The 25571-nt window shown below is 48.7% G+C and overlaps 2 protein-coding genes across 9 annotated transcripts in view; one reads left to right on the top strand and one right to left on the bottom strand.

Moving 5' to 3' along the window:
- Nucleotides 1-11920, top strand: part of LOC118078573 (four and a half LIM domains protein 1) — a 50447-nt gene extending 38527 nt beyond the window's left edge. For both annotated transcript variants that reach the window (XM_060270367.1, XM_060270368.1), the window contains exons 3-6: nt 659-833; nt 4724-4893; nt 7641-7827; nt 9204-11920. In XM_060270367.1, coding sequence (XP_060126350.1) covers nt 659-833; nt 4724-4893; nt 7641-7827; nt 9204-9358 — 687 coding nt within the window. In that variant the 3' untranslated portion in view covers nt 9359-11920. The remainder of the gene's footprint in view (nt 1-658; nt 834-4723; nt 4894-7640; nt 7828-9203) is intronic.
- Nucleotides 11921-18832: 6912 nt separating this feature from the next.
- Nucleotides 18833-25571, bottom strand: part of LOC118078391 (ensconsin) — a 60228-nt gene continuing 53489 nt past the window's right edge. For all 7 annotated transcript variants that reach the window (XM_060270361.1, XM_060270362.1, XM_060270360.1 and 4 more), the window contains 4 exons: nt 23516-23597; nt 22030-22219; nt 20558-20835; nt 18833-18858 (listed from right to left, as the gene is read on the bottom strand). In XM_060270361.1, the coding sequence (XP_060126344.1) occupies nt 18851-18858; nt 20558-20835; nt 22030-22219; nt 23516-23597 (558 nt within the window). In that variant the 3' untranslated portion in view covers nt 18833-18850. The remainder of the gene's footprint in view (nt 18859-20557; nt 20836-22029; nt 22220-23515; nt 23598-25571) is intronic.

Genomic DNA, 25571 nt, shown 5'->3' with positions numbered 1-25571 from the left:
TGCTGCAAACCGCTCCCACATGCTCCGGCCCCCAGCGCAATTGGCGCTGGCGGCACCGGCCCTCGGCAACGTAAGTTTGGGGACCCCTGTGATAGATGATCGGCATTCCTGCCAAGTTGCTGTTGGAGAAATAAGGGACAGGGTGGAAGTAGCAGACCGGAAGTAGCGCTGCCGCCATTTTGGAACTGGGCAGAGCATGCTCAGAAGTGACGTTTGATGCTGCTTTGCCCAGTTCCAAAATGGCCGCCGTGCCAGAAGTCGCACTGCAGCCATTTTGGAACTGGGCAGAGCAGCATCAAAAGTCGCTTCTGAGCATGCTCCACCCAGTTCCAGAATGGCCGCTGCGCCAGAATAAACCGGGGGAAAACAAAAAATAATAATCCGTTTTTTCAGCTAGGAACAGCTGGAAAAACGGGGATTTCCCGGGGAATACGGGAGACTTGGCAGCTATGATGATCGGTAGAGATAGATAGATTAGATCGACAGATATAAGAGCTAGATAAGTTGATAGGTTAAGTAGAGAGGTGGATGGATAGGAGATAGATAGTAGATCGATCGATCAGGAGCAGGGAGTCCCCCCTGCCCCCCCCCAAAACAGGACTTCTGTAAGGATTCAACCTCAATTCTGCTGCCTTCCTCCCCTTCTCCCTCCCTCCAGGAGTTGCATTTCAAGAACCGCTACTGGCACGATAATTGTTTCCGCTGCTTCAAGTGCTCCACGTCTCTGGTCAACGAGCCCTTCATGCTGAAGGAGCACAACAAAGTTTGGTGCAGCAAGTGTACCATGGATCAGGCCCCACACTGCAAGGGCTGCCAAAAGCCCATTGTGGCAGGTAAGATCTGACATCATTAAAATACATTCATATGAAGATAATAATAATAATAATAATAATAATAATAATAATAATAATAATAAAGCACTGGGGTACATTCATATGAAAAGTGATGTTATACAATTGAAATAAGAAGAATAAAAAAGTCAAAGCAAAAAAGAGAAAAAAGAAAAATAGAATCCTAGAGTTGGAAGACACCCCAAGGGCCATCCAGTCCAACCCCCTGCCAAGCAGGAAACACCATCTTGCAGAAAGCGGAGTTGCAAACTGTTTCTTGGCTTTCAGGGTTGATATGGGATTTTGGACCTGAAAGAGCACACAAGCTTTTTGCCAACCCCCCACCCCATTATATTCCATGCAATACAGTGGTTCCTCGGTTTATGAACACAATTGGTTCCGGAAGCATTCATAAACCGAAGCGAACTTTCCCATTGAAAGTAATGGAAAGTGGATTAATCCGTTCCAGATGGGTCTGCGGCGTTCGTAAACCGAAAATGCGTAAACCGAGGTGTTCATAAACCGAGGTTCCATTCTTCTTCTTCTTTTTAATTTCCATCTTGATTTCATTTCATTGTTATGCAGAATCTAGTGTCAATTGTGACCTTGATAAAAATCCCCGTTTCCTCTCTCATTCTGTTTCCACGACTTCCCTCTACCACAACACGACAGCCTTTCATACATTTTGAACTTGTCATTGTGTGTGTGTGTGTGTGTGTGTGATGTCATAATAAATAACGACGAAAATAATATTTTTAAATAGTTCCAGTGGCACCTTAAAGTTCAACTAAATATAACCTTTCAAAGTATAAGGCTTCATGTGTAATACACACGTCATCAGATACTCTGACAACATAACATCCTTTCATACATTTTGAACAATAATTTAATGTATTCCTTCCTTTTAATGAGATTTAAGCACATGGAATCATAGAATCCTCGAGTTGGAAGAGACCACAAGGGCCATCCAGTCCAACCCCCTGCCAAGCAGGAAACACCATCCAAGCATTCCTGACATATGCCTGTCAAGCCTCTGCTTAAAGAACTCCAAAGAAGGAGACTCCACCGCACTCCTTGGCAGCAAATCCCACTGCCGAACAGCTCTTGCTGTCAGGAAGTTCTTCCTCATGTTTATGTGGAATCTTCTTTCCCCACTCCTTTACGAACTGAATCCACGCGTATCAATCCATTTGTTTCAGATCAATGTTTGGTCATTCTTCCAAACTAGTTCCATTCCTTCTGAAGTTTCCGATCCAATGTAAATCTCACGGTCACGGTCATTTCAGCCAACTCGACGAATTCACATAATTTGTTTGGCCAACTCGATGAGTTTACATCATTTGTTGAACCAATCTTCTATTGAGGGGACATTGACCCCTATCCAATTTTAGAGTCCAAGAGATTTAGACCACTATTTTTCATCACCATACCTGCCAAGTTGCTGTCAGATAAATAAGGGACCGGGCCTGAAATAGCAGACCGGAAGTAGCGCTGCTGCCATTTTGGAACTGGGTGGAGCATGCTCAGAAGTGACTTTTGATGCTGCTTTGCCCAGTTCCAAAATGGCCGCCACGCCAGAATAACCCGGGGAAAAACAAAAAAAATCTGTTTTTTCAGCTAGGAACAGCTGGGAAAACGGGGATTTCCCCGGGAAAACGGGAGACTTGGCAGCTATGTTCAGTACTGCAAGAAGTGAGGTTACAGGGAACCAGGCAGAGGGCCTTCTCGGTGGTGGCACCTGCTCTTCAGATGTCAAGGAAATAAGCAACGATCCTACTTTTAAAAGACATCTGAAGGCAGCCCTGTTGAGGGAAACATTTTAATGTTTGAGGCTGTATTGCGGGGACGTCCAATTCTCAAGAGACTGCGATCTACTCCCAGTATTAAAAAAACAGACGGTGATCTACCCCCGTTTTGGGGGAGGTTCAGCTCAAAGATGTTCCTATCCCTAACCCCTATCCCTATCCACTATCTTGTGTTTTGAATATTCAATTCTGAGGGATACTTTTAAAACTCCATGGGAAGGGGAAGTGGTAGAGGAAGTGCAGAAATGCGGTCTGTCCTCCCTTTATATTGAGTCCATGACGTACTGCCGCGCTAAAGCGGTGATCGCTCAGAGATTGGGCGATATCGCCAGACAGGAGGACATAGCCTGCGTGAAATCTAGGATGTTCTTAGGGGAGCAGGTGTATCAGGTTGCACCAGCCCGGTACCTGGCGGATATCCACTACGTGGAATACCGCAGATTACTTACTACAGCCAGACTGAATGTTCTCGATTTGGCGGTTTCGAGGGGAAGATTTGGAGGAGTCCCATACGGTCAGAGAACGTGTCATTGTGCCTTGGGCGAGGACGAATCCACAGAACCCATTTTACCGAGTTGTCCCTTTTGTAACGATTTAAGGCAATATCTTATAACCCCATATTTATCTCACTTTAGTTCCCGACTAAGAGAACGGCATGCAGCATATTTGCTCAACAAGCCCACTGGGGAAATACTCTTCTCGGTGGCTCAATTCCTCTTCCTGGCGCTCAAGTGTCGGAAACGTATAACCGAATGCCTTGATGTGGGTTACCTGTAGGATGTTCGGTAGCGCGGTCATTTTGGAAAAAATATATATAACAAGAATAATATTGGAGAAAACTGGGTATTGAAACTTGCTTAATCTCAATCATATATCCCAGTTCATAGCTGCCCTTTAAAGTACGCTTCACGCAGAGTATACGCAGTCAGAAGTCGACCTGGCTAAGAAAACACCACCAAGAGCGTAGGGAATTGTCTCCCTTATATGAAACCCCTTACTAGCTGCACACTTGTAAAAGTATGCAGATGAAAATACAAACGTTTGGGTTTCTTTAATTGAAAAACAAACTGACTCTAAAGAGACTTTAAACTATAGATAAATGCTTTCTCTCTTAGCAAACTAGCTTTATAACTAAACAACTCTCATACTAAGATCATAGCTGCCAAGTACCCCATTTTCCCCGGGAAACCCCCGTTTTTACTTGCCTTTTCCCGGTGGTCCCCCGTATCACTTTGTCTCTTGTTTTTCTCCATTATTTTCTCCTGCTGGCGGCCATTTTTTTTCTTTCCAACTTGCCCTTCTATGGGCACCAAAAATGGCCGCCGCCGGCTTCAAAAGTCGCGTCTACGCATGTCCGGAAGTGCATAGACGTGACTTCCGGTATTGGCAGCGGCCATTTTCGGTGCCCATAGATGGGCAGAGCGACACTGGAAGTTGCGTCGACGCACTTCCTGACATGCGTAGAAGCGGCTTTCGAAGCCGGCGCCGGCCATTTTTTGTGCCCATAGAAGGGCAAAGCGACACCGGAAGTTACGTTGACGCAACTTCCGGTGTCACACGGCTGCCAGTCCCGGATTCTGCAGTCCGGGACTTGGAAGGTAAGACTAAGATTCAACTGGGAATCTCTTAAACGGAGAGTCTCTCTTACTAAGATTCAACTGGGAATCTCTTAAACTGAGAATTAAATCACACTGAGAGATATTTAACTGAGAGAGTGATCTACTAAGAGATCTAACTAAGAGAGGAATCCAACGGAAAGATCTAACTAAGAGATACAGAAGGCTTTCTGGCAGATATACAAGAAGCAGAGCCCATGCCTGTGAGCAATTAACAGAAACACCGGCACCTGTTTCTCTTAAACGGACAGTATTTGCATGAGACCGGCTCTAAAGTAACTTGACTATTCCAAAACCCCAACAGGTCATACTTCATTTATGTATCCCTCTGATGCCTTCAGCTTTATATTTTTTATACTTTTCTATTTGTATCGAGAAACAATGACTATCGGTCGAATGTTTTCTCAGCGCCATGAATTGCACCAATCTAGCAGCGAGTGCCACCTCCTTCCCCACCTCTCTCTCTTTGCAGGTGACCAGAATGTGGAATACAAGAAGACAGTTTGGCACAAGGAGTGTTTCACCTGCAGCCAATGCAAGCAGGTGATTGGCACCGCCAGCTTCTTCCCCAAGGACGACGAGATTTATTGCACCTCCTGCCATGAGCAGAAATTTGCCAAGACCTGCGTGAAATGCAAGCAGGTAAGTCGGGCCGACCCCCCGACCCCCGCTTACCTGGATCCCATTCGGATCCTGGCTTTTCTTCAAAGGGCTCGGAGCTGTGCCAACATCATCAGCTTCCTGAGACGTATTCTTGGACTCCCAACTGTTATCAAATATGAAACAACTAGTATCGTGAAGCCCGTTAAATTAACGGGTGCTAGAACGTGCGATTCCCCCCGCCCATTCCCGCTCTCTCTCTCCCCCTCCCTTCTTTTCTCCACCCACCATACCTGCCAAGTTGCTGTCGGAGAAATAAGGGACTGGGCGGAAGTAGCAGACCGGAGGTAGCGCTGCCGCCATTTTGGAACTGGGCGGAGCATGCTCAGAAGTGACTTTTGATGCTGCTTTGCCCAGTTCCAAAATGGCCGCTGTGCCAGAAGTTGCACTGCAGCCATTTTGGAACTGGCCAGAGCAGCATCAAAAGTCGCTTCTGAGCATGCTCCGCCCAGTTCCAAAATGGCCGCCACGCCAGAATAAACCGGGGAAAAGCTGGAACAGCTGGAAAAACAGGGATTTCCCGGGGAATACGGGAGACTTGGCAGCTATGCCACCCACACACGTCGGGACTCTCCTGGGCTGCCACCGCGCTGCTCCTCCGGCGCTGCTACTCCTCCTCCTCCTCCTCCTCCTCCTCCTCCGTCCATGCCTAGGCAGGGGAGGGGAGAAGGTAGGGGCGGCCAGGGCCCTCTTTCCTTGCTGCCCTCCCCCTGGGCTCGAGCCCCCTCCTTGTCCGCCGCTGCAGAACCAGGCCTCCGGCAGCTGCTCCCACCGACGCTCTCCCTGTCATTCGCCCCCCCCCCCCCGGCCGCCGCTGCCGCGCTACGTGGCCGCCGCCGTAGCCAACCAAAGTCAGCCAGACACTCAGCCTCAAGATTGCACCGCGAGGGAAACGGTAGGCAGGGGGGGGGGAGCGTGCGTGCATGTGTGCGTCCAGTCTCTGCGTCCAATCCCTGTGTCCGTGGGGCACATGTGCAGTAGCACAAACCCAGGGACACAGGGACTGGAGGCAGAGACACTTGGACTTAGTTATATAGGATGTGTGCAGAAATAGGCATACACACAATGGAATATTGGGCTTAGAATCATAGATTCATAGAATCCTAGAGTTGGAAGAGACAACAAGAGCCATCCAGTCCAACCCCCTGCCAAGCAGGAAACACCATCACAGCATTCTTGACATATGGCTGCCAAGCCTCCACTTAAAGACATCCAAAGAAGAAGACTCCACCACAGTCCTTGGCAGCAAATCCCACTGTCAAACAGCTCTTACTGTCAGGAAGTTCTTCCTAAATTCTTCCTAATGTTGAGGTGGAATCTTCTTTCTTGTAGTTTGAATCCATCGCTCCGTGTCCGCTTCCTTTTATATATTTGAACATGGCTATCATATCACCCCTTAACCTTCTCTTCTCCAGGCTAAACATACCCAGCTCCCTAAGCCTTTTCTCATAAGGCATTGTTTCCAGGCCTTTGACCATTTTGGTTGCCCTCCTCTGGACACGTTCCAGCTTGTCAGTATCCTTCTTGAACTGTGAAGGATATTGCCACAGGGTTCTGTCTTGGGCCCAGTCTTATTCAACATCTTTATCAATGACTTGGATGATGGGCTTGAGGGCATCCTGAGCAAGTTTGCAGACGACACCAAATTAGGAGGGGTGGCTAGTACCCCAGAAGACAGGATCACACTTCAAAATGACCTTCATAGATTAGACAACTGGGCCAAAGCAAACAAGATGAATTTTAACAAGGAGAAATGTAAGGTACTACACTTGGGAAAAAAAAAATGAAAGGCACAGATACAGAATGTGTGACACCTGGCTTGAGAGCAGTACATGTGAAAAGGATCTAGGAGTCCTGGTAGACCACAAACTTGACATGAGTCAACAGTGTGATGCAGCAGCTAAAAAAGCCAATGCAATTCTGGGCTGCATCAATAGGAGTATAGCATCTAGATCAAGGGAAGTAATAGTACCACTGTATTCTGCTCTGGTCAGACCTCACCTGGAGTACTGTGTCCAGTTCTGGGCACCACAATTCAAAAAGGATACTGACAAGCTGGAACGTATCCAGAGGAGGGCAATGAAAATAGTCAAAGGCCTGGAAACGATGCCGTATGAGAAACGGCTTAGGGAGCTGGGTATGTTTAGCCTGGAGAAGAGAAGGTTAAGGGGTGATATGATAGCCATGTTAAAATATATCAAAGGATGTCATATAGAGGAGGGAGAGATTGTTTTCTGCTGCTCCAGAGAAGCGAACACGGAGCAATGGATTCAAGCTCCAAGAAAGAAGATTCCACCTCAACATTAGGAAGAACTTCCTGACAGTAAGAGCTGTTCGACAGTGGAATTTGCTGCCAAGTCTCCTTCTTTGGAGGTCTTTAAGCAGAGGCTTGACAGGCATATGTCTAGAATGCTTTGATGGTGTTTCCTGCTTGGCAGGGGGTTGGACTGGATGGCCCTTGGGGTCTCTTCCAACTCTATGATTCTAGGAAACTACAGTGTATGAACCCTGTGGTTCTTCCCACTAGTCATTACTCTGCAGGATGAGGAGGAGCCATTGATGAGCACCCTTTGGGTTCGGTCAGTCAGCCAGTTACAAATCCACTGAATGGGAGCATTGCCTAGCCCGCATTTTACCAGCTTCTTTACAAGAATATTAGGGCAGCTGGGACGAATGGTTCCGCGGGAGTCCGAGCAGCGCTTGACCTCTGACCTCCGTCCCCATGCCAGGCCATCACCTGTGGAGGGGTGGCCTACCAGGAGAAGCCGTACCACTCCGAGTGCTTTGTCTGTGCCACCTGCTCCAAGAAACTCGGAGGGCAGCGCTTCACGGCCGTGGAGGACCAATTCTACTGCGTCGATTGCTACAAGTCCTTTGTGGCCAAAAAATGCAGAGGTTGCCAGAACCCCATCACAGGTGGGTCAGGGATGGGTCCGGGGCGGGTGCCCGGAGGCAGGTGGAGGACGGGTGGCAGCTAACAGGTTGAGGTCGGATCCTGGCAAGGCAGCATAAACATTAGGAAGAACTTCCTGACAGTAAGAGCTGTTCGGCAGTGGGATTTGCTGCCAAGGAGTGTGGCGGTCTCCTTCTTCTTTGGAGGTCTTTAAGCAGAGGCTTGACAGGCATATGTCAAGAATGCTTTGATGGTGTTTCTGCTTGGCAGGGGGTTGGACTGGATGGCCCTTGTGGTCTCTTCCAACTCTATGATTCTACGGCAGCTAACGGGTTGAGGTCGGATCCTGGCAAGGCAGCAGCCCCTGTCCTGGTCCTGAACGGGGGGGGGGGGACTGTGCCCCTGAAGGACCAGCTGCGCAGCCCGTTTTGGGCCCATGGAGGCGCAGGTTCCTTCTGGGTCCATCTGGGACGCAGATGGATGAGACCCTTCGCTGCGCAGAGTGGCGCATGCTCTGGTTATCTCCTGCCTGCACTACTGCAGTGGTGGCCAAACTCGCCCCCCCAGCTGTTTTGGGACTACAATGCCCATCGTCCCTGACCGCTGGTCCTGCTAGCTAGGGATCATGAGAGTGGTAGGCTGAGTTTGAGGAAGCCTGCGAGTCTTGGGAGACCTGAGAGGGGCTCGTGGGAGAGAAGCCCACCTACCCGTCCCCAAACTCCCCTGCCCCTTCTTCCAGGCCTAGGCAAACTCGGCCCTCCAGCTGTTTTGGGACTACAATGCCCATCGTCCCTGACCACTGGTCCTGTGAGCTAGGGATGATGGGAGTTGTAGTCCCAAAGAGCTGGAGGGCCAAGTTGGGCCATGCCTGCTCCATGGTGAAGGTGGAAGGGTACTGCCTAGCACAGTGGTGGCCAAACTCGGCCCCCCAGCTGTTTTGGGACTACAAAGCCCATTGTCCCTGACCGCTGGTCCTGTGAGCTAGGGATGATGGGAGTTGTAATCCCAAAAGGGCTGGAGGGCCAAGTGTGGCCATGCCTAATCTAAAACAGTGGTGGCCAAACTCGCCCCCCCCAGCTGTTTTGCGACTACAATGCCCATCGTCCCTGACGGCTGGTCCTGTGAGCTAGGGACAATGGGAGTTGTAATCCCAAAAGGGCTGGAGGGCCAAGTGTGGCCACGCCTGAACTAGAACAGTGGTGTCCAAACTCGCCCCCCCCAGCTGTTTTGGGACTACAATGCCCATGGTCCCTGACCGCTGGTCCTGTGAGCTAGGGACGATGGGATTTGTAGTCCCAAGACCAAGTTTGCCTGTTATGCCCGGAGGAAGTGAGCTGTGTGCTTTCCCTCCCCGTCCTTTTTAACCCTTTCCTTCCCCGCTCCTCCTCTGAACCCACAGGCTTCGGGAAAGGCACCAACGTGGTGAGCCACGAAGGCCACTCCTGGCACGACTACTGCTTCAACTGCAAAAAGTGCTCCGTCCCGTTGGCCAACAAGCCCTTCGTCTTCCACGCTGAGCAAGTCTACTGCCCCACCTGCGCGAAGAAGCTGTAAGGGGAGGAGCCGGGGGTAAAGGGGGGGCGGGGCGCGGCCTCGCCTCTTCCCTGGAGGGGTTCGATCCTGCGACACGCCTGCCCGCGTTGTAGGCTTTCCCATGCCCGTCCTTAAGAGGTGCCCGGCATCTCACCCCTCCCCATCTGACAGGCGACGTTCAATAAAAGCTCTGCCTTAGCATCCTAACTAGCGCTAACCTTGCTTAAACTTCCTGACAGTAAGAGCTGTTCGACAGTGGAATTTGCTGCCAAACTAACCTTGCTTTAACTTCCTGACAGTAAGAGCTGTTCGACAGTGGGATTTGCTGCCAAGGAGTGTGGTGGAGTCTCCTTCTTTGGAGGTCTTGAAGCAGAGGCTTGACAGGCATATGTCAAGAATGCTTTCGTGGTGTTTCCTGCTTGGTAGCGGGTTGGACTGGATGGCCCTTGTGGTCTCTTCCAACTCTATGATTCTAACTTCAAGAAAGAAGATTCCACCTAAACATTAGGAAGAATCTCCTGACAGTGAGAGCTGTTCGGCAGTGGAATTTGCTGCCAAGGAGTGTGGTGGAGTCTCCTTTCTTTGGAGGTCTTTAAGCAGAGGCTTGACAGGCAAATGTCAAGAATGCTTTCGTGGTGTTTTCTGCTTGGCAGGGGGTTGGACTGGATGGCCCTTGTGGTCTCTTCCAACTCTATGATTCTATTATTCTACTAGATGACCCGGCCACGCGTTGCTGTCAGCCATATGTCAATAATGCTTTGATGGTGTTTCCTGCTTGGCAGGGGGCTGGACTGGATGGCCCTTGTGGTCTCTTCCAACTCTGATTCTACGTCTTTTAAAAGCAGGATAGTTGCTGATTTCCTTGACCTCTGATGGGGGAGGGTGCCACCACCGAAAAGGCCCTCTGTGCTTGTATTACACTGAATCCTAGAGTGGGGTGGGACGGGGGGGGGGGAATCCTTGTGTGCTCTTCCATGTCAAAAATCACACAAAAGCCAGGAAACAGCCAGCCCGAGCCCTTTGCAACGTCCCTTTCCACAAGCGATGATGCCTTCATACGGCATTTGTTTTGACAATCCAAATTAGGGTTCAACCAACTTTTTCGGGAGGGGCCCAGTCCGCTGTCCCTCAGACCTTGTGGGGGGCTGGACTGTATTTTTTGGGGGGGAGGGGGATGAACAAATTCCTATGCCCCACAAATTAATAAAAGGACCCATTCGACTCATGTGAAAACAAGCCCTAGGTCAGGCATCCCCAAACTTTGGCCCTCCAGATGTTTTGGACTACAATTCCCATCTTCCCCGACCACTGGTCTTGTTAGCTAGGGATCATGGGAGTTGTAGGCCAAAACATCTGGAGGGCTGCAGTTTGGGGATGCCTGCCCTAGGTGATAGTATGTCAATATGCAGACCTTGTGTGTATTTTTTTTTGGGGGGGGGGGAATGAACAAATTCCTATGCCCCACAAATCACCCAGAGGTTCATTTTAAAGAAAAGGACACATTCGACTCACGTGAAAACAAGCTAGTATGTCAATACGCAGGTCTGATCAAAACCACACAGTCCGGCCCAGACCCGTGTCCAGAAAACCTCGCCTTCGCAGATTAACAGAACATTAATGCATCGATGTGCATTAAGGAATCAAATGCAAAGGTTTACGACACACAATTTCTTCCACCCATTCTTACCTGATATTGTACCTGTTATCACATCCCTTCCGGTGGAGTGTCTCAAGGGGGGATTAAGGGAAGGGGCGTTACGGGAAGCAATCTATATATATATAAATGTAAAAATCTTGAAATTGACGGCCGCTATGTTCTCTGTAACCGCTTGACCGATCGTCCTGATATTTTGACACAGTGATCCAGGCCACTCCCCGAGGGTTGTAGGGGACATGAAAAACCTCAAATCACACACCTCGGCAGGATTTGACCCGCTTTTCCACCAAGTCAAACAGCGCCCTCAAGTGGAATTCCTCCCACAGTACACCCCTCCCTTCCTGAGAAATCTAAGCTACACCCACAAACCAAATGACATCATCATCAACCAAGCAACTTAAACCACACAGGCGGCCATTATCAGACAGACTAGGCCGCTTTCAAGACTAGGCCAAGTGGAGGTAAGGGGGGGGGGCAATAGAGGGCAGGGATACGTAATGGGTCAGAACAGGGGGGGGACGACACAGGGATGAAACCTGCCCTCTCCACAATATCTCACCTCGGCTTTGCAGACTAGGCCGCTTTCCAAACTAGGCCAAGTGGAGGTAAGGGGGGGGGGCGAATAGAGGGCAGGGATATGTAATGGGTCAGAACAGGGGATGACGACACAGGGATGAAACCTGCCCTCTCCACAGTGTCTCGCCTCGACTCAGGGGGACTCTGAGGCTCAGGGGGATCTGAAGGGGGGCTATTACCCTCCATTTCACAGACTAACGCACAGCAACGCGTGCAGGGCCAGCTAGTACTGTATAAAAAGTAATAAACGTCTCCCGTTTGAGGGGGGGTCTTCTCCTTTCCTCCTCGGGGAGACTGGCTTCGAGCGTGCTGCCGCAGAAATCTCAAATAAAGATCCAGCTTTGCTGCAACTCGCCTGGCTTTGTATTTCGTTTTGGCACGCTGACGGCGGGAACCTTCGTGGGTTCCCGTACGGAGAGGAGTCCCGTTCTCTTTCCCCGTTCCTGGAAACCTCGTGTGGGAACATCAAACCATTGATGGACGAAGGAGGACAAACTGGTAACAGGGGAAAAAACTCGGCATGGGTGAAAATGAGATCCTAAGTATGGAGATATGGTCAATAGGGACGCAGGTGGCGCTGTGGTTAAACCACTGAGCCTAGGGCTTGCTGATCAGAAGGTCGGCGGTTCGAATCCCTGCGACGGGGTGAGCTCCCGTTGCTCGGTCCCAGCTCCTGCCAACCTAGCAGTTCGAAAGCACGTCAAAATGCAAGTAGATAAATAGGAACCGCTCCGGCGGGAAGGTAAACGGCGTTTACGTGCGCTGCTCTGGTTTGCCAGAAGAGGCTTTGTCATGCTGGCCACATGACCTGGAAGCTATACGCCGGCTCCCTCGGCCAATAATGCGAGATGAGCGCGCAACCCCACAGTCGGTCACGACTGGACCTGATGGTCAGGGGTCCCTTTACCTTTACCTTTATGGTCAACAGGGCGATTCATAAATGTTCAAATAAAAGTGATCACATCTGGAAGTCAGGGAGGGGAACAGGAGGAGGTCAAGGCTCAATTTGAGCAAAGATCTATGGGATGAAGGAATTTCATTGGGTTGTTATAAAGCAGGTAGATCGTGACTGGGAGGGGGGGTGGCTAATACCCCAGAGGACAGGATCACACTTCAAAATGACCTTAACAGATTAGACAACGGGGCCAAAGCAAACAAGATGAATTGAATGACCGAACCCAAAGGGTGCTCATCGATGGCTCCTCCGCATCCTGGCCCTCCAAATCCAATATATCGGGTTTTTTTCATTTGATCCACTCCCCCAGCCAAGCTAAGCTTGCTGCTGCGTGGTAGAGTTCTAGATCAGGCAGTGCGGATCCTCCCCTTGTTCTTCTATCTGTTAAAAGTTGGTGCTTTATTTCTAGGTTCCTTGCCGTTCCACACGAATCTTGCTAAGAAAAGCTCCACAACTTTGCTTTTCCAAAAAGGCTCAGATTAAGGTCCACTCTCAGAGCGCAGATTCAGGACGCTCAACTGCTACCATTCAGTGGATTTGTAACTGGCTGGCTGACCGAACCCAAAGGGTGCTCATCAATGGCTCCTCTTCATCCTGGAGAGTAGTGACTAGTGGGGTGCCACAGGGTTCTGTCTTGGGCCCAGTCTTATTCAACATCTTGATCAATGACTTGGATGATGGGCTTGAGGGCATCCTGAGCGAGGAAGTTTGCAGGTGACACCAAATTGGGAGGGGTGGCTAATACCCCAGAGGACAGGATCACACTTCAAAATGACCTTAACAGATTAGAGAACTGGGCCAAAGTAAACAAGATGAATTTTAACAGGGAGAAATGTAAAGTACTACATTTGGGCAAAAAAAATGAAAGGCACAAATACAGGATGGGAGACACCTGGCTTGAGAGCAGTACATGTGAAAAGGACCCAGGAGACTTGGTAGACCACAAACTTGACATGAGTCAACAGTGTGATGCAGCAGCTAAAAAAGCCAATGCAATTCTGGGCTGCATCAATAGGAGTATAGCATTTAGATCGAGGGAAGTAATAGTACCACTGTATTCTGCTCTGGTCAGACCTCACCTGGAGTACTGTGTCCAGTTCTGGGCACCACAGTTCAAGAAGGATACTGACAGGCTGGAACGTGTCCAGAGGAGGGCAACCAAAATGGTCAAAGGCCTGGAAACGATGCCTTATGAGGAACGGCTTAGGGAGCTGGGTATGTTTAGCTGGAGAAGAGAAGGTTAAGGGGTGATATGATAGCCACGTTCAAATATATAAATGATGTCATATAGAGGAGGGAGAAAGGTTGTTTTCTGCTGCTCCAGAGAAGCGGACACGGAGCAATGGATTCAAACTACGAGAAAGAAGATTCCACCTCAACATTAGGAATAGCTTCCTGACAGTAAGAGCTGTTCGACAGTGGGATTTGCTGCCAAGGAGTGTGGTGGAGTCTCCTTCTTTGGAGGTCTTTAAGCGGAGGCTTGACAGGCACATGTCAAGAATGCTTTGATGGTGTTTCCTGCTTGGCAGGGGGCTGGACTGGATGGCCCTTGTTGTCTCTTCCAACTCTATGATTCTATGATAAAAAAGCTCAACATTTAAGCCCTGCAGCCCCTAAAAACGGTGCTTTCCTCCTGCCTAAAAAACCTCAACAACTTTGACCTGAATCTCAAAAAGGGGGGCAGTTCACTGCCAGTTTAGATTGCAGTCTCTTGGGAGTTGGCCACCCCTGTTATAAAGGGCAAAGGGAAAATTTAATATTATATTAAAAGAAAAATGAGATCATTATCCATAAGATAATCCCAACCAGGTGACTGGGAAAAAAGGATAAATCTAAACCTCTAGTAGAAGCCCTAAAAGACAACCCGATAGTACATACTGTGTTTCCCCCGAAAATAAGTCATACCCCTAAAATTAGCCGTAGCAGAATTTCTACGCTTTTGCGCAATATAAGCCATACCCCAAAAATAAGACATGGACACACACAGCCCTTTCCGCTGGAATAAGAGGAAAAATAAATATAAGACAGCGTCTTATTTTGGGGAAAACACAGGAGGTGGGAATTCCCAGAAGGTTCCTCGTTCTTTGAGGGGAAAAGGTGGAGGTTCACAACACCGGAAGACGCCGAGAAATTGGGGACAAAAGCCCCTTCCTTTTCAGAGAAAGGCCCAATTGATTTTGTGCCCAATTTCCAAAACATTCCTGTTCCACAGTCATGTAGAACAGGCACATCCAACAGGTAGATCACGATCTACTGGTAGATCGTGGGCCATTAATGCTTGATCTCCGGCCCCTCAGAGATCTGAGGTAGCACGGTAGCTGCTTCCCCCCAAAATAAAAAAAGAATAAAAATAGCTCAACAACTACTGCTTCCTATTCTGTTGGGTGTATATTGCAGTGCTCATTCGGTTTCATTCGTTTCATGTCTTCCGTTTCATTCATTCATATCTTCCATTTCATTCATTCATTCATTGCTTCCTAAAAAAAAAAGTGCAACACGCTAATAAAGAATGATTTGGGCAGTACATTTTTAGATACTTTTTGTAAACACTCCATTCTGCCGATACTTTTTGTGTCAACGATCCCCTAATTGGTATCTGATGAAGTGTGCATGCACACGAAAGCTCATACCAAAATAAAAACTTAGTTGGTCTTTAAGGTGCTACTGAAGGAATTTTTTTATTTTGTTTCGACTCAGACCAACACGGCTACCTACCTGTAACTAATGGAGTCAGTTAGCTTCGCCAGGTGTAGATATTCAAGCGTTAGCATTCAAGCGTTATTGTGGATAAGGTCTCATTCTTCCACTTTCTTGCCACTAGAACCCTGGCCACTGTCATTGCGTAGAGCAGTAGAGATTTTGTTTCTTTTTTTAATTCATAGAATCCTAGAGTTGGAAGCGACCCCAAGGGCCATCCAGTCCAACCCCCTGCCAAGCAGGAAACACCACGAAAGCATTCGTGACAGATGGCTTAAAGACATCCAAAGAAGGAGACTCACTCCACCATACTCCTTGGTAGCAAATTCCACTGCCGAACAGCTCTTACTGTCAGGATACGGGGGTTTCCCAGGAAAAACGGGGTACTTGGCAGCTATGCGCCGGACTTGCCCAGGTGGCAGACTATGCAAACCAAAGCTCTATTGTTCTGTTGTTTCTGCCGGTTTCTCCGAAAATAAGCCACACCCCGAAAATAAGCCATAGTGATAGGCAGTTTAACCCTGTAGGTTAAACTGTAGGTTAAACTGTACCATACTTAATAAAAAATAAAATAAGACATCCCCTGAAAATCAGCCACCGTTTTTTTTTTTTAGGACAAATAAAAGTCGGTGTCTTATTTTTGGAGAAACACGGTAGCTGCTTAGAATGTACTTCCCAATACAATATCCTGTATCTGCCTGTTGCCCGAACACATTCCTCCTATGTTAACACATTCCTCCTTGCCTTTGACAAGGTGCGCCATGATATTCTTGTAAAGAAGCTGGTAAAATGCGGGCTAGACAACGCTACTATTCAGTGGATTTGTAACTGGCTGACTGACCGAACCCAAAGGGTGCTCATCAATGGCTCCTCTTCATCCTGGAGAGTAGTGACTAGTGGGGTGCCACAGGGTTCTGTCTTGGGCCCAGTCTTATTCAACATCTTGATCAATGACTTGGATGATGGGCTTGAGGGCATCCTGAGCCAGTTTGCAGACGACACCAAATTGGGAGGGGTGGCTAATACCCCAGAGGACAGGATCACACTTCAAAATGACCTTCACAGATTAGACAACTGGGCCAAAGCAAACAAGATGAATTTTAACAAGGAGAAATGTAAAGTACTACACTTGGCCAAAAAACTCGGGGCCTGGCTTGGCGGCGGCGGGAAAAAGGGGAGGAAGGGCCATCCAGTCCATCCAGTCCGGTGTGTGCCACCCCCCCACTGCGATTGTGCCCATCGCGGAAATCTGCCCACCACGAGGCTGATCAGCCCAGGGGTTTTTTGTCACCCCCCCTCCCAGGCATGTTTGCAGCCCCGACAGCACACTGCACCACACTGCAAAGACGGCACTCGATCACGGTTGGCGATCTCACCAAAATACCGCATTTTCCTCTATGCAAGACTAGGTTGGGACGCAGGTGGCGCTGTGGGTTGAGCCACAGAGCCTAGGGCTTGCTGATCGGAAGGTCGGCGGTTCGAAACCCTGCGACGGGGTGAGCTCCCGTCACTCGGCCCCAGCTCCTGCCAACCTAGTGGTTCGAAAGCGCGTCAAAGTGCAAGTCGATAAATAGGGAAGGTAAACGGCCTTTCCGTGTGCTGCTCTGGTTCGCCAGAAGCGGCTTTGTCGTGCTGGACACATGACCTGGAAGCTGCACGCCGGCTCCCTCGGCCAATAACGCGAGATGAGCGCCGCAACCCCAGAGTTGGTCACGACTGGACCTAGAATCATAGAATCCTAGAGTTGGAAGAGACCACAAGGGCCATCCAGTCCAACCCCCTGCCAAGCAGGAAACACCATCAAAGCATTCTTGACATAGGCCTGTCAAGCCTCTGCTTAAAGACCTCCAAAGAAGGAGACTCCACCACACTCCTTGGTAGCAAATCCCACTGCCGAACAGCTCTTACCGTCAGGAAGTTCTTCCTAATTTTTAGGTGGCATCTTCTTTTGAATCCATTGCTCCGTGTCCGCTTCTCTGGAGCAGCAGAAAACAATCTAGGTTACCCCCTGTTAGGGAATTTTATAGGGGGGGCACCCAAACGAGGCTTCATTTGGGAATCAAGATTGGCACAAATGCCCTCAAGGGGACCCCGTCTGATCCTACAACACCACTCTAGTATCGCACCAACACGAACCCCTCTTGTTATTTGAGTGAGTATTGTTTATTTCATTTTATCTTCTTTATTTAATCCTTTGTTTGTCGTTTATGTTTATGGTTATGTTTGTTTGTCATTTATATTATGTAATTTTTTATCTTAATAAAGTTTGTTTATATATAAAAAATAAAAATAAATAAAAAAAGATCAAGCCCTGTGTAATAAAGGCTCCCTTTCCTACCCTTTCTCTGTTGCCTGAGACTCTAACCATATTTCTTTATGAATGAATACCGTGTGTCTGTATTTCTAAATGAAACCCCCTTATTGCGACTCTGGCCAAGGGCTCTCAGGGATGCTGGGAACAGCCATAATCCACAATACATTCAGGTACCATCTCCTGCCATTCCCGACCCTCCGAAGCCAGAGGCAATACACACAACTGGACCCATTGTTTTCCCCCGCCAGGTACTCAAGGATCCCCCTCCCATATACTTACTGGTACTTGCTTATCAATGTCCTGGGACATCGTGCATTGTTACCTTATGTTAATCCTGTTAACCTACTGTCTACCTGTATGCTAATGCCCCTTGCCCCTTTTCTGACATTTTACCCTGTCACAAGTGATGTATGCAAGATGATTTCGATGTGCATTATGGGATGGTGGTGGGAACTTTTAAAAGTTCTTGCAGCCCTGTGCACGGGGTTCAGTCTGGCATTGAACCTGCTGCGCAGTAATAATAAACCTTGCTGTTTGCTCCGGATCGTGGCTGGAATCCTTCCTGTTTTTATACTCCGCAACGACCACAGGCCCTGCCTGATGAGCTGGGTGGCTGAGCATTCTCGCACCCAGAATTTTGCCCTAACACTCCCCCCTATAATCTTGAAAATTAGGGGGGGCCTCTTATACACAGATACATCTCCCCCCATTCTCTTAAATCTGAGTCCCCCAAAATAGGGGGGACGTCTGATACACGAGAGCCTCTTATAGATGGGAAAATACGCAACTCGCCACTGAGTGAGACCTTTGTTGCCAAGTGCTGGAAGAGATCTTAGCTCTAAGCTAGATTTTTTCCCAACCTGTCCCCAAGGAAGACGGGTCGCTCTTAGCGATTGAAACCACGCTCTTTCAATAACAAAGCAGGAGCGCGAAACCAGTGAAGACGAGGACGAGGCGGTTTTTTGCTTTCAATAAAGGTTTAGGTTCCGTTTTATTAGGCTGTGCAACAACGTTTGGTAAATCTCCAATACAAGCTACTAACGCAAGAATGAACAACTCGCAGAAGGGAAAACATTTCCTTCCCGTCCCTTCGAGAAACCGGCGTTCAAAAAGTGCTGCTGGCAAAAAACTCATAACAGCAACAAGAGTCTACCTTGAAGGCTTCCAAAGTTAGGTGGGGTAGACTTGATTTCTTTTCCGGCGCCAAACTTGCTTTCGACAAGCAGCTTTTCCAAAGCAGGGCCTTCATATGACTTGGGGGGAAGCCCGAATTCCTACAGCGGAGAATCGGGAGTCTTTCGAGGGTCCTAGGGTTCACAGTTCTGTTCAAAAGCGAGAGAGAAGGAAAGAACTCATAAGAAACGGAAGACAGGGGGGGGGGGTTCATTGCAATTAGTTACTGTATTTTCCCCCGTGTGTAAAACTAGGTCCCCCCCCAAAGAATAATGTCCAAAATTGGGTTTCCCCAGCCACTCTGGGCGGCTTCCAACAGAAGAATGAAATAATCGATTACAGATTAAAAGCTGCCTTCAGATGTCTTCTAAAAATCGGGTAGCTGTTTTCCGTTTTGACATCTGATGGGAGGGTGTTCCACAGGGCAGGCGCCACCACCGAGAAGGCCCTCTGCCTGGTTCCCTGCAACTTGGCTTCTCGCATTGAGGGAACCGCCAGAAGGCCCTCGGCGCTGGACCTCAGTGTCTGGGCGGAACGATGGGGGTGGAGACGCTCCTTCAGGTATATTGGACCGAGGCCGTTTAGGGCTTTAAAGGTCAGCATCAACACTTTGAACTGTGCTCGGAGAGGTACTGGGAGCCAATGGAGATCTTTCAAGACCGGTCTCGGTGGCCGCTCCCAGTCACCAGTCTAGCTGCCGCATTCTGCCGCATACTAGGTGCCCCATGATATTCTTGTAAATGGCTCCTCTTCATCCTGGAGAGAAGTGACTAGTGGGGTGCCACAGGGTTCTGTCTTGGGCCCAATCTTATTCAACATCTTTATCAATGACTTGAATGATGGGCTTGAGGGCATCCTGATCAAGTTTGCAGATGACACCAAATTGGGAGGGGTGGCTAATACCCCAGAGGACAGGATCACACTTCAGAATGACCTTAACAGATTAGACAACTGGGCCAAAGCAAATGAGATGAATTTTAACAGGGAGAAATGTAAAGTACTACACTTGGGCAAAAAAAAAATGAAAGGCACAAATACAGGATGGGTGACACCTGGCTTGAGAGCAGTACATGTGAAAAGGATCTAGGAGTCTTGACAGACCACAAACTTGACATGAGCCAGCAGTGTGATGCAGCAGCCAAAAAAGCCAATGCAATTCTGGGCTGCATCAATAGGAGTATAGCATCTAGATCTAGGGAAGTAATAGTACCACTGTATTCTGCTCTGGTCAGTCCTCACCTGGAGTACTGTGTCCAGTTCTGGGCACCACAGTTCAAGAAGGATACTGACAAGCTGGAACGTGTCCAGAGGAGGGCAACCAAAATGGTCAAAGGCCTGGAAACGATGCCTTATGAGGAACCCCCTGCCAAGCAGGAAACGCCATCAAAGCATTCTTGACAGAGGCCTGTCAAGCCTCTGCTTAAAGACCTCCAAAGAAGGAGACTCCACCACACTCCTTGGCAGCAAATCCCACTGCTGAACAGCTCTCACTGTCAGGAAGTTCTTCCTAATGTTGAGGTGGAATCTTCTTTCTTGTAGTTTGAATCCATTGCTCCGTGTCCGCTTCTCTGGAGCAGCAGAAAACAACCTTTCACCCTCCTCTATATGACATCCTTTTATATATTTGAACATGGCTATCATATCACCCCTTAACCTTCTCTTCTCCAGGCTAAACATACCCAGCTCCCTAAGCCGTTCCTCATAAGGCATCGTTTCCAGGCCTTTGACCATTTAATTATTATTATTATTATTATTATTATTATTATTATTATTATTATTATTATTCTGTCGATGCCGCCCAGATGGGCGGGGTAGAAATAAACAAATAAATCATCGCTATCCTCATACCTGATGCGGTCTCTATCGGATTGGTGAAGGAATTCCTGGGACTTCCGTCTTCAAAAGCCAGCCTGGGACTCGCAGGTACAACAGCGGCGTCTTTCAAGCTCTGGGCGGCTTTCTCCGCAGCAATGGTTGTCTTGGGGTGGATGCCGAGGTCAATGATTTCTTCAAAATTCCATGCGGTAGAGTTCCCATTCAGGTTGGACAGAAATCCAGCGGAGCGATCCGCTTCGTTGACGAGCAAGATTTCGGAGTTCTCGGCGACCATGTCCTTTGCTGGGGGGCTGAGAAAAGAGCAGGGTGGATTAAAAGCAATGATTTTTTAAAATAAAAAAATAAAATAAAAAAATAAATCGGATTTTTTTAAAAATTTAAATTGGATTTTTAAAAATAAGATGCTTTTGGAGAGAAAATATTTCTATGATATGATAGCCATGTTCAAATATATAAAAGGATGTCATATAGAGGAGGGTGAAAGGTTGTTTTCTGCTGCTCCAGAGAAGCGGACACGGAGCAATGGATTCAAGCTGCAAGAAATAAGATTCCACCTAAACATGAGGAAGAACTTCCTGACAGTAAGAGCTGTTCGGCAGTGGAATTTGCTGCCAAGGAGTGTGGTGGAGTCTCCTTCTTTGGAGGTCTTTAAGCAGAGGCTTGACAGCCATATGTCAAGAAAGCTTTGATGGCATTTCCTGCTTGGCAGGGGGTTGGACTGGATGGCCCTTTTGGTCTCTTCCAACTCTAGGATTCTATGATTGCTTTCATTCTATGGTTCGATGGTCTCGTCAGAGAGTAAAATTAGTGTTAAACTGCTGCTTTTAAAAGTCTGGAACGGATTCATCCCTTTTGCATGACCTTGGTTGTGGAATGCTTTGATTTTGGAACGGACTTCCGGAATGGGTTAAGTTTGAGAACCAAGGGACCACTGTACAGGGCTGTTTTTTTGGAGGGGGGGCAGGAGTGGGGTCACAACGTACAGTCATACCTCGGTTTGAGTACTTTCAGTTTAAGTACACCTTGGACCCTTACCTTCCAAGTCCCGGACTTCAGAATCCGGGACTGGCAGCCGTGTGACACTGGAAGTTGCGTCGACATAACTTCCGGTGTCGCTTTGCCCTTCTATGGGCACCAAAAATGGCCGCCGCCGGCTTCGAAATTCGCTTGTGCGCATGTCAGGAAGTGCGTCGATGCAACTTCCGGTGTTGCTCTGCCCATCTATGGGCACAAAAAATGGCCGCCGCCGACACCGGAAGTCGCATCTACGCACTTCCGGACATGCGTAGATGCGACTTTTGAAGCCGGTGGCGGCCATTTTTGGTGCCCATAGACGGGCAAATCGGAAAGGAAAAAATGGCCGCCGGCAGGAGAAAATAACGGAGAAAAACGGGAGACGAAGTGATACGGGGACCACCGGGGAAAGGTAAGTAAAAACGGGGGTTTCCCGGGGGAAACGGGGTACTTGGCAGCTATGAGCTTACCTGGCTTCTTTTGCCTGAGTCAAATACATCAAATTCCCACCACCATTGTTCCTCCGGTCAACCTCCTCCTGCTCATCCCCATTTACAAAGACACCATCCGGTTCCATTTTTGATCTCTCTTCTTCCGACGCGGTCCAATCACACACAGCCTCCGGACCATCTTTGAGGGAGGAGTCATATTTTGCTTTTTCTGAAATAGTAGTAGAAATACTAATTATAATAAAAATAATAAGTACGACAAGGTTGTATATTGGAGTACGACAAGGTTGTACTCGTTCCAGAAAAAATGTCTACTTCTGCTTCATTGACTACACAAAAGCCTTTGACTGTGTCGACCACAGCAAACTATGGCAAGTTCTTCAAGAAATGGGAGTGCCTGATCACCTCACCTGTCTCCTGAGAAATCTCTATGTGGGACAAGAAGCTACAATTAGAACTGGATATGGAACAACTGAGTGGTTCAAAATTGGGAAAGGAGTACGACAAGGTTGTATATTGTCTCCCTGCTTATTTAACTTATATGCAGAATTCATCATGCGAAAGGCTGGACTGGATGAATCCCAAACCGGAATTAAGATTGCCGGAAGAAATATCAACAGCCTCAGATATGCAGACGACACAACCTTGATGGAAGAAAGTGAGGAGGAATTCAAGAACCTTGTAATGCGGGTGAAAGAGGAGAGGGCAAAATATGGTCTGAAGCTCAGCATCAAAAAAACCAAGATTATGGCCACTGGTCCCATCACCTCCTGGCAAATAAAAGGGGAATAAATGGAGGCAGTGAGAGATTTTACTTTCTTGGGCTCCTTGATCACTGCAGATGGTGACAGCAGTCACGAAATTAAATGACGCCTGCTTCTTGGGAGAAAAGCAATGACAAACCTAGACAGCATCTTAAAAAGCAGAGACATCACCTTGCCAACAAAGGTCCGTATAGTTAAAGCTATGGTTTTCCCAGTAGTGATGTATGGAAGTGAGAGCTGGACCAGAAAGAAGGCTGATCGCCGAAGAATTGATGCTTTTGAATTATGGTGCTGGAGGAGACTCTTGAGAGTCCCATGGACTGCAAGAAGATCAAGCCTATCCATTCTGAAGGAAATCAGCCCTGAGTGCTCACTGGAAGGACAGATCCTGAAGCTGAGGCTGCAATACTTTGGCCACCTCATGAGAAGAGAAGACTCCCTGGAAAAGACCCTGATGTTGGGAAAGATGGAGGGCACAAGGAGAAGGGGACTCCCTGGAAAAGACCCTGATGTTGGGAAAGATGGAGGGCACAAGGAGAAGGGGACGACAGAGGACGAGATGGTTGGACAGTGTTCTCGAAGCTACGAACTTGAGTTTGACCAAACTGCGGGAGGCAGTGCAAGACAGGAGTGCCTGGCATGCTCTGGTCCATGGGGTCATGGAGAGTCGGACACGACTAAACGACTCAACAACAACAACAAAAGTAAAGTCGAACCTTATCGATTCAACTGAAATCCCTTACCAGGCTGATCTTGCTTTTCGAGGCCCAGCTCGTCGTCTTCTTCGACGCCTTCGTCCTCCTCCTCATTGGACTTGTCCTCGTTCTGCGTGAGAGGAAGCAGAAAGAATCAGTTGCAAGATGTGCTGCTTGTTATAGAATAGTCCTGTGCCCAGCTGGCATCAGAAGAGCATTAAAAGCCATAGGAAACCTTCCTCGAGTTGTCATTCTTGAGAGGAATGGCAGCAAGGTTCAACCTTTCTGTAAAATAAAGGATTTAAAACAAGTCTGATTGAGGCCATATGACACTGGTCCTGAAAGACCAGTGAAGGAGAAACGCCATCCCGGACTGGGGACGGGGACGGAGTCCCCTCTCCCCTGGCACTTCCCTCCCTGCGAGAAGCAAAGTTACAGGGAACCAGGCAGAGGGAACGCCCTCCCAGCAGATGTCAAAGAAATAATAATAATAATAATAATAATAATAATAATAATAATAATAATAATATTTATACCCCGCCCATCTGGCTGGGTTACCCCAGCCACTCTGGGCGACTTCCAACAAAAAATCCATCAAACATTAAAAGCTTCCCTAAACAGGGCTGCCTTGAGATGCCTTCTAAAGGTCTGGTAATTGTTGTTCTCTTTGACATCTGGTGGGAGGGCATTCCACAGGGTGGGCGCCACTACCGAGAAGGCCCTCTGCCTGGTTCCCTGTGACTTGGCTTCTTGCAATGAGGGAAGCGCCAGAAGGCCCTTGACACTGGACCTCAGCGTCCGGGCAGAACGATGGGGGTGGAGACGCTCCTTCAGGTATACTGGACCGAGGCTGTTTAGGGCTTTAAAGGTCAGCACCAACACTTTGAATTGTGCTTGGAAACATACTGGGAGCCAATGTAGGTCTTTCAAGACCGATGTTATGTGGTCTCGGCAGCCGCTCCCAGTCACCAGTCTAGCTGCCGCATTCTGGATTAGTTGTAGTTTCCAGGTCACCTTCAAAGGTAGCCCCATGTAGAGCGTATTGCAGTAGTCCAAGCGAGAGATAACTAGAGCATGCACCACTCTGGCGAGACAGTCTGCAGGCAGGTAGGGTCTCAGCCTGTGTACCAGATGGAGCTGATAGACAGCTGCCCTGGACACAGAATTGACCTGCGCCTCCATGGACAGCTGTGAGTCCAGAATGACTCCCAGGCTGCGCACCTGGTCCTTCAGGGGCACAGTGACCCCATTCAGGACCAGGGAGTCCCCCTCACCCGCCCGCCTCCTGTCCCCGCAAAACAGTACTGTCTTGTCAGGATTCAACCTCAATCTGTTAGCCGCCATCCATCCTCCAACCGCCTCCAGGCACTCACACAGGACCTTCACCACCTTCACTGGTTCTGATTTGAAAGAGAGGTAGAGCTGGGTATCGTCCGCATACTGATGAACACCCAGCCCAAACCCCCTGATGATCTCTCCCAGCGGCTGCATATAGATGTTAAAAAGCATGGGGGAGAGGACAGAACCCTGAGGCACCCCACAAGTGAGAGCCCAGGGGTCTGAACACTCATCCCCCACCACCACTTTCTGAACACGGCCCAGGAGGAAGGAGCAGAACCACTGTATGACAGTGCCCCCAGCTCCCAACCACTCTAGACGGTCCAGAAGGAGGTTATGGTCGATGGTGTCAAAAGCCGCTGAGAGATCCAGCAGAACTAGGAAACAGCTCTCACCTTTTGTCCCTAGCTCTCCGGAGATCATCGACCAGTGCGACCAAGGCAGTTTCAGTCCCATGATGAGGCCTGAATCCCGACTGGAAGGGATCCAAATGGTCCGCTTCTTCCAGGCGTGCTTGGAGTTGTTCAGCAACCACTCGCTCAATCACTTTGCCCAGGAATTGAAGATTTGAGACTGGGCGATAGTTGGCTATATTGGCCACATCTAAAGATGGTTTTTTAACAAGCGGTTTAATAACCGCCTCTTTCAGCAGGTCTGGGAAGGCTCCCTCGCAGAGAGAAGCATTCACCACCCTGCAAAGCCCATCGCCCAGCTGTTCCCGGCTCGCTTTTATAAGCCAGGATGGGCAAGGGTCAAGGAGACAGGT

The sequence above is a fragment of the Zootoca vivipara genome, chromosome Z (genome assembly GCF_963506605.1).
Source record: "Zootoca vivipara chromosome Z, rZooViv1.1, whole genome shotgun sequence".
In the NCBI taxonomy this organism is placed as follows: Eukaryota; Metazoa; Chordata; class Lepidosauria; order Squamata; family Lacertidae; genus Zootoca; species Zootoca vivipara.
The sequence above is the reverse complement of the archived record's forward strand: the minus strand, read 5'-3'. Positions and strand labels throughout refer to the sequence as shown.